This window comes from Saccharomycopsis crataegensis (assembly GCF_037102585.1).
Source record: "Saccharomycopsis crataegensis DNA, jcf7180000000084, whole genome shotgun sequence".
In the NCBI taxonomy this organism is placed as follows: Eukaryota; Fungi; Ascomycota; class Saccharomycetes; order Ascoideales; family Saccharomycopsidaceae; genus Saccharomycopsis; species Saccharomycopsis crataegensis.
Genome location: NW_027043829.1, coordinates 27850 through 40154, shown reverse-complemented (window position 1 = coordinate 40154; position 12305 = coordinate 27850). Strand labels below are relative to the sequence as shown.

At 36.5% G+C, this 12305-nt stretch overlaps 5 protein-coding genes across 5 annotated transcripts; 2 read left to right on the top strand and 3 right to left on the bottom strand. All coding sequences in view use genetic code 12, as the record gives it.

Moving 5' to 3' along the window:
• Nucleotides 1-349: 349 nt before the first annotated feature.
• On the bottom strand, nucleotides 350-1164 carry YPT31 (Rab family GTPase YPT31; the record flags this gene model as incomplete). The annotated part of the gene is made up of 2 exons (XM_064996638.1): nucleotides 350-957; nucleotides 1110-1164. 2 exons carry the CDS (start codon nucleotides 1162-1164, stop codon nucleotides 350-352), a joined length of 663 nt encoding a protein of 220 aa, XP_064852710.1.
• Nucleotides 1165-1612: 448 nt separating this feature from the next.
• Nucleotides 1613-4378, bottom strand: DASC09_030380 (m-AAA protease subunit; the record flags this gene model as incomplete). Its single annotated transcript, XM_064996637.1, has 1 exon — nucleotides 1613-4378. One exon carries the CDS (start codon nucleotides 4376-4378, stop codon nucleotides 1613-1615), a length of 2766 nt encoding a protein of 921 aa, XP_064852709.1.
• Nucleotides 4379-5704: 1326 nt separating this feature from the next.
• DASC09_030370 (Sro9 protein) lies at nucleotides 5705-7402 on the bottom strand (the record flags this gene model as incomplete). Its single annotated transcript, XM_064996636.1, has 1 exon — nucleotides 5705-7402. One exon carries the CDS (start codon nucleotides 7400-7402, stop codon nucleotides 5705-5707), a length of 1698 nt encoding a protein of 565 aa, XP_064852708.1.
• A 659-nt stretch (nucleotides 7403-8061) lies between these two features.
• On the top strand, nucleotides 8062-9234 carry DASC09_030360 (uncharacterized protein; the record flags this gene model as incomplete). Its single annotated transcript, XM_064996635.1, has 1 exon — nucleotides 8062-9234. One exon carries the CDS (start codon nucleotides 8062-8064, stop codon nucleotides 9232-9234), a length of 1173 nt encoding a protein of 390 aa, XP_064852707.1.
• A 146-nt stretch (nucleotides 9235-9380) lies between these two features.
• On the top strand, nucleotides 9381-11384 carry DASC09_030350 (uncharacterized protein; the record flags this gene model as incomplete). The annotated part of the gene is made up of 1 exon (XM_064996634.1): nucleotides 9381-11384. One exon carries the CDS (start codon nucleotides 9381-9383, stop codon nucleotides 11382-11384), a length of 2004 nt encoding a protein of 667 aa, XP_064852706.1.
• Between the last annotated feature and the right edge of the window lie 921 nt (nucleotides 11385-12305).

Here is a 12305-nt window from a genome sequence, read left to right as displayed (position 1 = left end):
AAAAGACAAGTATAAAAGGTAAAAAATAAAATAAAATGAAAAGAGCAATATGAGTTGGTAGTAAAACATGTGGAATCATTAATTTAAAATTCATAGACATAGAGCAAGATGAAAAAAAAAGAAGAAAAAGAGACAAACAATGTTTCGTCATTTAACATTCCATCACTGTCCATTAGTCACATTTCATCTATCTAGGAATCAGGGCTATTTAAAGTTCTTCTTTTGTTAATGGAACTAAAATTTTTGCCAACATTATTTTCATTATAATGTTTTGCAGAAACCTCAAGAAAAAAGTGCAGGAAAAAAAGTTCTATTTCTTTTTGTTCTATTCAATGACAACAAATCAATTTTAACAACAGTTGTTGGCTTTGGCAGGTTTGCTATCTTGTGGGTTTGGAGTCAAACTGATGGTTGGGCCACCACTTGGCTTTGGGCCACTGTAATCGTTCATATCAAATTGATGTTTACTGACCATCTCATAAATACTCTTCAATAATTGATGGAATGAAAGATCAACATTTTCAGCATTCAAAGCGGATGCCTCAGTGAACAATAACTGGTTTTCTGCTGCAAAATGTTTAGCCTCATCAGTTGGTACGGCTCTAAGATGATCCAAATCAGATTTGTTACCCACCAATTCAATGATGATGTTGGCATCAGCATGTTCTTTCAATTCTTTCAACCATCTACTAACACTCTCATAACTTTCAGATTTGGAAATGTCGTAAACTACAAGAGCACCGACAGCACCTCTGTAGTAAGCACTGGTAATAGCTCTGTATCTTTCTTGCCCAGCGGTATCCCAAATTTGGGCCTTAACCCTTTTGCCATCAATTTCCACGGTTCTGGTAGCAAACTCGACACCAATAGTCGATCTAGATTCTATATTAAATTCATTTCTGGTGAAACGGGATAACAAGTTAGACTTACCAACACCTGAATCACCAATTAACACAACTAAATGTTATTGTTAGTAACGGTTCACTGAATTTCCTTTTGTGATTTTGGGGAAAAAAAAGGGGGCCATGATACGATCCCCAAAATATATCAAAGACATTTTTTTTTGGATTTGTCCTTCAATTCTAGAAAAAATAAAAATAAAGACATACTCTTGAAAAGATATTCATAATCATAGGAATAATCGTCGGTAGCGTTGTCAGACATGGTTATTAATAAATTCTTCGTGATGCAAAAATTGACTTTGATCCAAGAGTTATATTATTGATTTGAAGGAATATTCCAGGTGAAAAATGACAAAAGAGACACTGAAATAAGCACAAAAAATGGGACACAGATGAGATAACAGATCAAAGTTAAACTGTCGCGCGCGTTTGTGTTGTTTGGATAGCCGTGGGTTCTAGGCTTAGGTGTTTAATACTATCGTTCTCCAAAAAGAAAATGGTCGCGCATTAGATGATATCAGGGCACATAACAACATTTTGGGGGTTTCCCGGAGCACTGTCCCTTGTGGTTTACCCGGTGATCACCTTTTCATATATGTATATAAATGGTTATAATAATTAATATCCCGAATAAAAAATTAATCTTATAATATCGTTTATATTATTAGCACTAATATATACAAGTGTACACAAACTCATTTGTTTATGATTTAATTAGAATGGTCTGTTGTAGGTTGCTTGTCGGTCTTTTTGGCATCCTGCTCATCAAGATATTTGTCAAAAGCATCATTCTGTTCTGGGAATGGACGTTTACCCAACAATCTGATCATATCTTCTCTGGTAATCACTTCCTTACGCAACAATTCCTGAGCCACTAATTCTAATTCATGCGACTTTTCAGTGAGCAAGTTCTTGCAACGAGAGTAGGATTCATTAATAATTCTTCTGACTTCCAGGTCAATCAATTCCCCAGTGTATTCGGAGAAAGGTTTAGTTAAATCATCATCACTTTTACGTTCATAGTTGATGTAACCCAACTTTTCGCTCATACCCAAGCTAGTTACCATAGCATTCGCCATTCTTGTAACTTTTTTGAAATCATCAGAAGCACCACTTGTCACTGAACTGAAATGCAACTCTTCAGAAACTCTGCCTCCCAAGGACATGGTCATTCTATCACTCAACTGCTGAACTGTCATCAAGTAAATGTCCGGCGGCAAATATTGAGCATAACCTAAAGCGCCTTGACCTCTTGGGATGATACTAACTTTCAACAATGGATCAGCATATTGTAAATACCACCCACAAATGGCATGGCCGGCTTCGTGGTAAGCAACAATCTTCTTTTCTTCAGGGGATAATAATTTCGATTTCTTCTCAATACCACCAATAACTCTTTCAATGGCCTGTTCAAAATGCTTCATTTGAATATCTTCTGAATTGAATCTGGCGGCAATTAATGCTGCTTCATTACAAACATTAGCGATATCAGCTCCAGAAAAACCCGGAGTCAAAGCAGCCAATTTTCCATTAATATCATCAATTTGATCATGAAGTTTTAATCTGGCCAAATGGACCTTGAAAATGTCCTTGCGACCTTCCAATTCAGGGTTATCTATGGTGATATGTCTGTCAAATCTTCCTGGACGCAATAAAGCAGGATCTAAAACATCAGATCTATTTGTCCCTGCCAAGACCACAACATGGTCAGAAGTTTCAAACCCATCCATTTCGACCAAAAGCTGATTAAGCGTTGTTTCTCTTTCATCATTGGCACCAGACATATTGTTTTTGCTTCTTGCTTTACCAATAGCATCAATTTCATCGACAAAGATAATAGCTGGAGCATTATTTCTAGCAGTCTTGAATAAATCACGTACCCTAGAAGCACCTACACCAACAAACATCTCAATAAATTCAGAACCTGATACAGAATAAAATGGGACACCAGCCTCACCAGCAGTAGCCTTTGCTAAAAGAGTTTTACCCGTTCCCGGAGGACCAGATAGGATTGCACCTCTTGGAATTTTTGCACCCAACTTCTCATACTTTTTTGGATTTTTCAAGAATTTAACAAATTCCATAATTTCCTCTTTTGCTTCATCGCAACCGGCAACATCTTTGAAATTGACCTTGACATCTGTTTCTAAATTGAACTTCTTGGCTTTTGATTTTCCAACACCAAACATTCCTCCACCAATACCAGAGCCTCCACCGGAAGATCTTCGAGTCATCCAAACTAAACCACCAATCATCAACAAAGTTGGTAAGAATTGCCAAAGCGACCTCATAATATTGACTTCTTGCACATATGAAACCGGAATCATAGCATCATCAGCAATAGTCAACTCTTTTTCATCCTTGTGGAGGTTGTGTTCAAAACTTTCCACAGAACCAATATTGAAATGATAAGATTGATTATTCAACTGTTGTTTACCATTTTCATTAAGAATAACTTTAGCAGTGCTCTTGTTCACAACGCTTATACTTTTCACGAAGCCTTTACCAAGTAAATCTCTTCTGAACTCTTGGTAACTGATTTCCTTGGAATATCCATCACTGGAAGAAGAAGAGAAAAAATAAATCAAACCAACAGTCACAAGAACATCAAACATTGTAATTCTGAATTGAAACACATTTGGATCATTCTTACTAGGACCTTGTTTATTGTTGTCCTTGGAACCGTTATTATTGCTTTCAAATTCAAAACCAATCTTTATAGGTGATTTGCTGACAGTTTTCTGTTTTTTATCATCCTGTTTCTTATCCAGTACGTGCTCTGCATTTTTCAATTTCTCCAAGTTTCTCATGATTTCCTCATCCTGCTCCTTGATTTTTTTCTCCAACTCTTGCCTCAATTGCTCTTCTTCATCTTTGCGAGTTTCTTGTTTCTTCATATGCTCATCATCGATATCGGCATTTTTAGATTTCTCCAATTTCTGATCATGCTCAGCGTTTTTCTCCCTTATTAACTTTGAGGTTTGCTTTTCCGCCTCAGCCATTTCATAAAGCAACTTATCAGCCTTAGCCCTTAATGTATCATCTTTTAATCTGTTTCTCAAATTTATTGCCATGTCTTTCACGAATTTGGGAGCAATTGTACTATCATAAGTGCCACTTTTATATTGATTCAACAAATCATTTACCACCTTCTCCTGATCTGTGGAATTTGTATCCTGCTTCTCTGTGGTTTGCTTGTCCTCGAGTAATTTGATCAATTTATCCAATTCCTGTTTAGCCTCAGGATCAGTTTCCTGCTTTCTAAATTCTTCAAACATTTTCTTAAACTTCTTAGCCTCCTCTGGATCATGATTACGATCAGAGGCATTTAGTTGTTGTGACAGAGCATGAAAGGATCTTTGAATAGCTGTGGTTAGGCGAAACCTGTTTTTCAAAGTCGATGATATTCCCCTGGCCACATAGCTTGCGGAAGGGCTATTAAGCCCTCTGGTCCTCAATAACCTTGCGGCAAGCATAGACAAAGACACTGTTTATCGAGATTACTAGATCTTATGCTAAGAATATTAGATCCACGAAAAAAAAAATCTTTTTCCTTTTTCCCTAAAAGCTAGGTGATAAGTTACAACTAAATTATCGTTCTATTTGCCTTCGTACTGCGTAGACCCATTTAATTTCGACCAACATTTTGAAGTTTTTTTGTACCACACCGATCCGGACGCACGTGTAATACATCACCCGTAACCGTATAGGTGAAGATGCCTCAACATGAATCTTTTAAAGATTTGAAATTGTGGTAATATATATGCTCATGAAATTTTATTACTTTTAGTCCTTTGTTTGTATTTGCTTTATTTGTTTTATTTTAAATAATTTATATATCAAATAAATAAGTTCATGAAAAAAAAAAAGTAGGAACAATAATACACACACAAAAAAAGGCAAAGAAATAAAAGTCTGAGTGAAAACAACAAGATGTGGCGGCCAGAGGACAGGTCAAAATATACAAAGAGAGGTTCAAATAGAATATAGGAAGAGAGAGAAAATAGAACTATACTAACAAGATAAGGCAAATAATTTATTTGGTTGTTTCTTTTTTTTTTTTTTGGAATTTTTTTCGATAATTTTCTCTACTTTTTCCACCGATTTTTGAATTCCAGTCTTTGTTTTCAAAAAGGATGGATGTTTTTTGGAAGTTTTTTATTTATTTTTTTGAAATTTTTTTGGAGTTTTTAGAATTTTTTTTTCAAACTTAACGAATCAAAGACAAATAATAATTAACATCCTTTCCTTCTTCATTTCTGTAAAGAAAAGGCATAATTTCAAAAATATGCCCATCGGGACAAATTGGGTTAACAGTTCAAGAATGCAGGCAATTGAGATAAAATGAATATTAGCGAAGTTGAAATGGGAAATTGTACCAAGAGATACGCCATAAACATTCAACAATTGTAATAGATGAAACAAAACATGATATGCAAACTTGAGATGGATTCATGACAATGAAGTTGGTGAGGTGTTTTCAATAAACCTGATGACAATGAACAAACGGGAAGCAGAATTTGATGGATGAGTAGAGCATGAGGAACAATCCATTAATGATCATAAAGTGATAAAAAAAAAGACAAATAGGTATGATAATTGCAGTATTATAGGAAGAACTAGAGAACGCAAAGCAAAAAAAAAAATCTGATGAATGAATAGACAAAGTTAGAAAACTTGTTCTTTTCTGTATTCTCCCAGAGGTATAACTTCCTCAACGCAGAGAAAAGAAGAAAAAAAATGTTTTACTGATATAACGTACATCCACATTTCAACAAGAGAGAATTAATTAAATTTCTAATTTATACCTCGAGTTTCTCAACACCCTTGACAACAGCATCGACATTCTGTTCAACAACACTATCACTTACTTCTTCATCCTTGCCATTTTCGTCTCTTTCATTTTCAGGGAAAATCCATTGTTGATAACCTTCCTTCATTCTTACTTTATCACCAATGACTTCAACTTTCTCGAGTTGGCCAAAAGCTTCAACAACCAAATCATAATTGCCACCACTCAAAGTTTGAACACGGTAAAAATTAGCAACAACAGAAATTGGCAAGTAACCTTCAGAGTTCATTTGTTTCCTAAGATAAATGTCCTTGACCAAGTTTTCCACGGAGAAATAGTAGCTGAGTTGGTTAATAACTGCTTGTAATTGTTGACCAGCAAAAGAGCCACCATTTGGTAATGCATTACCATTTGTGGATGGTTGATTGAAGTACCGTTGTTGATTGAAGTTCTTCATCTTTGGATTCACTGGCATTCCAGGCATCATACCATTAAGCTCCGGGTTGTAAAAATCACCCGGGTATGAATAGTAAGGAACGTATGGATTAGGAGGCATTTGTTTGAAATTTCCTTGAGGAACAAAGGTTGGGACAAATTGCATGTGTTGTTGCTGTTTGAATGGAACAAACCCATTGGTGGAAGCAGGATTAGCTGCCCCATTGCTACCAGAACTAGAAGGAGCGGCACCGTTACCGTTGCTATGCTTGAAATCACCGTTGGCATAATTGTTGTTATAGTAATGTTTATTACCATGCTGCTTACCTCCTCTGTATGGAGTGTAATTAGCTCTGACATAACGAGCATTTCTACCATAATATTGGTTATTGTTATAGTGGTGGTGATGGTGGTGATGATGGTGGTCACGATGACTATTTTTTTCATTGCCATTGTGCTTGGTTTCTGGCTTGTTAGAGGATTGTGTACTAGATGCATTAGAATCAGAATTATTTTCGGCGGAAGTTTCTTCAGCTTTTGAAGAGTTTTCTTCAGCAGACTCTTCCACTTGCTCAGATTCATTAGCGGATTTTGCGGCAGTGCCAGTAGACTCAGGAAGAGCACTAGCTTGTTGTTTGGAATCTTTTTCAACTGACTTTGTAGAGGCAGCATCTTCTTTCTTTTCGCTGCTCACCTTGCGTTTAGCAGCTTTTGAAACATTCTTAGTTGATTTCCCGTCACCATTAGCCACACTACTGTTGGCACTTGGTTTCTTTCTATTAGATCTTTTGTTGTGGGCTTTATTTGATTTATTGGTAGATGACGATATCACAACACTGGCTTCGTATGGGACCCATTTTTCTTTACCACTGCTTTTGGCAACTGGTTTCTTGATAGAAGAAGTTGATTCTTCTGATTTTTGGATACTTTGAGCAAGTGGAGATGTCTCTTGGTCAATTACCGTAGCTGATTTAGATCCCCATGCACTGATGGTTGGGACTGGAGCAGGTGCAAGATTTAGTTGAGCCTTCTTGGCAGATTTCTTCTTTTCCTTTTCGGCATTAGGGGCAGTGGTAGACCCACTAGTGTTGGCAGCAGCCTTCCCAGAATCAATAGATTCCGATTCTGAAGAGCTATTGTCAGCCTTGCTAGCTTCTTCAACCTTGGTGGAATCAGCAGAAGCAGCCATAAAGTCGGCAGTTGATGGTGGAGGAGGAGTTGAAGCGGATGATGATCCAGCAGCGATGTTCGCATAGGAAATTGCGGCAGACATGGTTATAAATTGCAACTAGTGATTAGCAGGCAATGTTCGTATAATCTTTTTCAATTAAGTAGAACTAAACAAGGATATCTTTCCCTATTCTTTAACTTAGTTTGCCTTGTTTCTAGATGAGATGAACTGTGATTCGATGAAATCTAACAGTAACCGCCTTCCTTGATGAGAAATGAGGAGACACAAAAAAAACAAAAAGTAGTTAGCTAACGTAACAGGACAGTAGAAATACAATATAGAGTATGTGTACTACTGTAAGAGACCACTGACGACCTTGACAATTATTGCGCAAAGTAACAAATCTCCTTAATTGTGAATAACTGAGAGGGAAATGGTTGAAAGTTATTTCTCCAACATAAAAAAAAAGTCGATGAAAAAAAAATCAAAAAATTTTTTTTCCTGCGTGCGAATAAAAAATAAAAACGCACAAACAAAAAAAAAAAAAAAAATTGAGGAAAAAACAATTGGGCTGATGATTGGGTGTACTCTATGTTTGGGTTGATCACCCGGATGAGGAAGGAAGTGATGCACCGTTTCCACTATTTGTTTTGTAGACTGACCTCCATTTCATGATTACAGACATGGTCTTCTTGTGTCCGCCCAGAGATTAACTAACCATCATTACTCTTTGAAAATTAAAAGTACCATCGCACAATGAAATGTCACCACCATTGAGGAAAAAGCAAAAGCGGGGGAAAGAGCAAGAACTTCATCTTTTGTCCTTCCCAAATGAGCTATTGTCTTTTATCTTCTCCCGTTTATCTCCAAGAGATATTATTAACTTATCTTTAGTAAACAAGAAACACAGAAAATGTTTACTACCATTTGTATTTCGAAGCGTCACCATGTGCTGGGAAGAGATTGAGAAATTCACCAAGGCTTTCAATTTACGAGCGCCGACCGTAGACTATTCCACTCCATCTTATAATCTATCTACAACAAGGCTAGTTCTGTTGGTGACGCTGTTACTGATTATAGAAGCGAACAATAAGCTAGAGTGGCATTTATTCAACCATTTAGACTTAATTATTACAAAACTATCGAATATCAACGACTTATCGATCAAAATTTCTTCTGCATCATTCTGCCTCAAATATTTCGCGTTTAAGGATTCAATAAAATCTCTAACCCTTGAAACAGACAAGATTAACTCACTATTCAACCTTGAGCACCTAAATCAGTTTTCTTCTATTGAAAACCTTACTCTAAAGAATTTCAGATTCGTCAACTTCAAAAATGGGACAAATGAAAATGAGGATTATGAAGATGCTACTAGTGATTTTGAAAAAGCTCACCATGAAAAACTATTTCATCTTCCTTGCATAACCAACTTATCCCTTATCAATTGCTCTTGGGATTATCCATTTAACTTAAACCAATTTGTTTACAAGAGCCCAGCATCGTTAGATCATTCTTTATCCTCCATAATCCTCAGCTATTCCGAAGAAAACAGCTTTTTGTTGAGCGAGCGCTTTAAACACTACTTGTCAAACCCCATAATATCACCAAGTCTTCAATCCTTTACCCTTGATCTCAAAAATAATAAAGACATTGTCAAGTATGTGAATATAGAAACTTATCTAAGCATCGTAAAGCTAAGAGATCTTAAGTCCGTCAGTTTGTTAGGGATACCGTTTCAGGATTGTGATTTCTTTCATCTGTTATTCGACGGTAATGACAGCATTTCCAGCTTTCGAATTTCTTTCAGCGGCTTTTGTTTCCGTGATAAGAACCAAAAATTACAATTGGAAGGCAAGATCGCCTCTCATCTTCAGGATTTAGCGGGCACCCGTCATCTCCGTTGGCGGGTCTTTAGAAGCCCTGAGTGCTAAAAGGGGCTTTGGTTTTTTTTTCCTATTTTATCATGCTTATGTGTATATTTAGATAGTCAGAATTTATTACATTTTCCCATGTATTTAATCATCTATGAGGAACTTGGCTAACCAAATCTTCTTGATATAGCTTACTAGATATAGATATGAAACTCTCTGTGCCTACTAGGAGCTCAAGAGCGACAAAGTCGTTTATCGGAACTTGGATTATTGTGCTCGGCGTGGCCTTGTTCTATATCTCTACAAAATTATTTTTCAAAGGCGATGTGTTGAATACAATATCCATAATGGTCAATAATCAAACATTGGTCCACAAGCATGCCTCTTGGGTTGAAAAATTGTTACTTAAATTTGGTTACCAAAGAATCCCCAATCCTGGACCTGCGCAATATGCCAGAAATTTGGGTTTTGATGTTCACCAGTTTTCTCAGTTGTCAAAAGAGAATTACTATGATAAATTACCACCAATTGATTTCAAGAACGCTTCTGCAGTGTTTAATTCTGTAAATAGTGTTCTTGATGGCCCTGCAGGGACAATTCAGCCAAACGGGGTTTCAGTATTTACTGGCTATATTCCTGCGGGAACTTTATTTTACCATGCTGGCTTTGGTGGTGAAACCGGATTTCCTCCTAGTCCAGAATGGGTAGCTATTAATTGGGAATATAGTTATGATTTCGGAGCTCATGGTGAGGAGATTCATAGACCTGGAGAACCCAATAGACGAGGACCGGGGCATGGGAAAAGGCCGTTGAATGACAGCTATGGTATGCCTCCCCCACCACCCCATCCACAGGCATTAAAAGACGAAATTCAGGCTAAGTTTGGTATTGATGATGGGCAAATACATAGATCCAGATTACTTACTTTTACCAACATCAAACCGCTCAATAAGTTGATTGTCATGGAGGGTGCTAGTGCGAAGAAAGATGATGACGGTACCATGGATGTCCATAATGTGTTAGCTCGTGAAAACTTTACTTACTTTTATGGTGGTGCAGAACGTTCATTGGCCAAGTCAATCTGTGATTGGGGTAAAATTAAATATGGGGGATTAGATGGCATTGTAAGAATGGAAGTTGGATTTGAAATCATTTTTTGTGATTTCGAAAGTGAAAAGATTCAATTGGTTTCTAATGATACCTTTATGAATGATCTAGAAATTCTTGGATTTCCTTCTCCATTGCCTTTGAATGAATCTTTGAGTGAAATAGATAATGGTGACCAAAACCAGGAGTTGGTGGATGACGATAATCGTTATAAGCTTATCAAATACTTGCCTCATTTCAGAGCCTGGGGAAATTTTGAGCGCCATTTCGAGCCAGAATCGAGGATTAAAATTGATTATAGAGGGTTCACTACTATTTTGAACCAAACTTTTATGGATCCAGACACATATAAAAGACGGTTAAGGGATACTCCAATTGAAGTACGAGAAAATTTCGTTGGCAGAATGGAACACTTATTTGCTGTTAATCAAGAGCATATCAATTACTGGGATGGCACGGATTGGAAAAAATTCACCAATCACATTGTTTCAAAATTCTATCCGGTGTTGGATCTCATGAATAGCACCTACACCAATTATCTTAAAAATGAAGATATCAGCTTGTTTGGCGTTAACCTAACCATGTATACTTACCATATTTATAAAAGATACCAAGATTCTTCTATACATGATGTGTCTCTTAGAGAAAAAAAGGGAATTGAGCATGCAGTTTGGGAATACTCTCTACCAAATAAGCCTCTACAGTCTGAAGGTGATATTTTAATCTGGACATCCGTGGCCAAGGTGATTGAAATGATTGTTCAAGAAGTATTTGAACAGTATAGATTGTCTCATAAGATTGTTAATTCTCAATTCAACTCATTGAAGGTCGATCGGGTACAATTGTCCAAAGAAATTAAAGCTGGTTTTATCAGATTGAATAACCTAATTGATGACCTTGATTGGACCATTGCCACTAATTGTCGTGAGAAATGTCCGAATGGAACTGTTTGCTACATTCCAACATGGGGACCATCACCATTGTGGGGTTTCGATCGTAGTGATCCTGGTAAAGAGTTCAAAAATGGAGCTTTGAGAATTAAACAAGAATGCCAGTGTATGGATGTTAGTGATATTTGGAAGTTTCCTGAATTCAAAGTCTAGAGCATGTTAGAAAATGTGACACGGAATGGCTTAAGGATCAAAATAAGTGAAGTTTATTGAAGGTTTCTGTAGTATATATAGGCATTTTTTGTTAGTCCTTTCATTATTTATTTGACGCTAGTGGAGAGACTGAGATTAATTCTTTTTGTTTCTGGATTATTTTGTTGGAATATTTACTATTTTGGTAAGGGTTTTTTTTTTTCATTCCTTTTAATTTTTGTTGGTATAGTTTTGAAATAAGCTGGATTGCTACCAAGAACAGTTGATTTATTTAAGGTTTGTTAAACGCTCAATAAATGCGTATCTGCTAAATTTTAAGCAGAGTCGGCCAGCCTTATGATTTTCAGTAATGCAGGTTACACCCCTGTTGTGTTGTGACACTGTCACATTGAAAGACCAAAGGAAGGACTTTAATAACAAAGAGAACCAGAATGCCGAATAATATTCTGCTAAGAAATGAAGGAATATATAATGTAGTAAGCTTTATCCATCCGATTTGCAAGAGTGGACTGGAATCTATTTTCAATCCTCTATAGAAGCTCCTTTAAAGTGGGAACGTGCAGATTTCGGTTGATTGTTCGTGGAACCCAAGTTAAAAAGATCGTGCATGTATATACACAAAACATTATAATCTTCCAAGCTTTGATCTGGCTCTTTTTCAATACTTCTCTTCGAAGAACTAACATTTGCATAACAGTCTCAGCTTCGCTTTTTTTGTTTGAAGATATTCGTAGAATTTCCTCTATTAGTTAATCAGGATTGGGGGTATCTGCGGGATGTTATAATTTATCGACCAGTATGTCTTAGCCAGTTTCACACAATAATTAATCAAAAGCCTTCTTTTAAAAATAGACACTATTGACAACTTCCATCTCATTTCCTTTTTTTTCTTTTTTTACTCTTCTCATTTATTTCATTTTC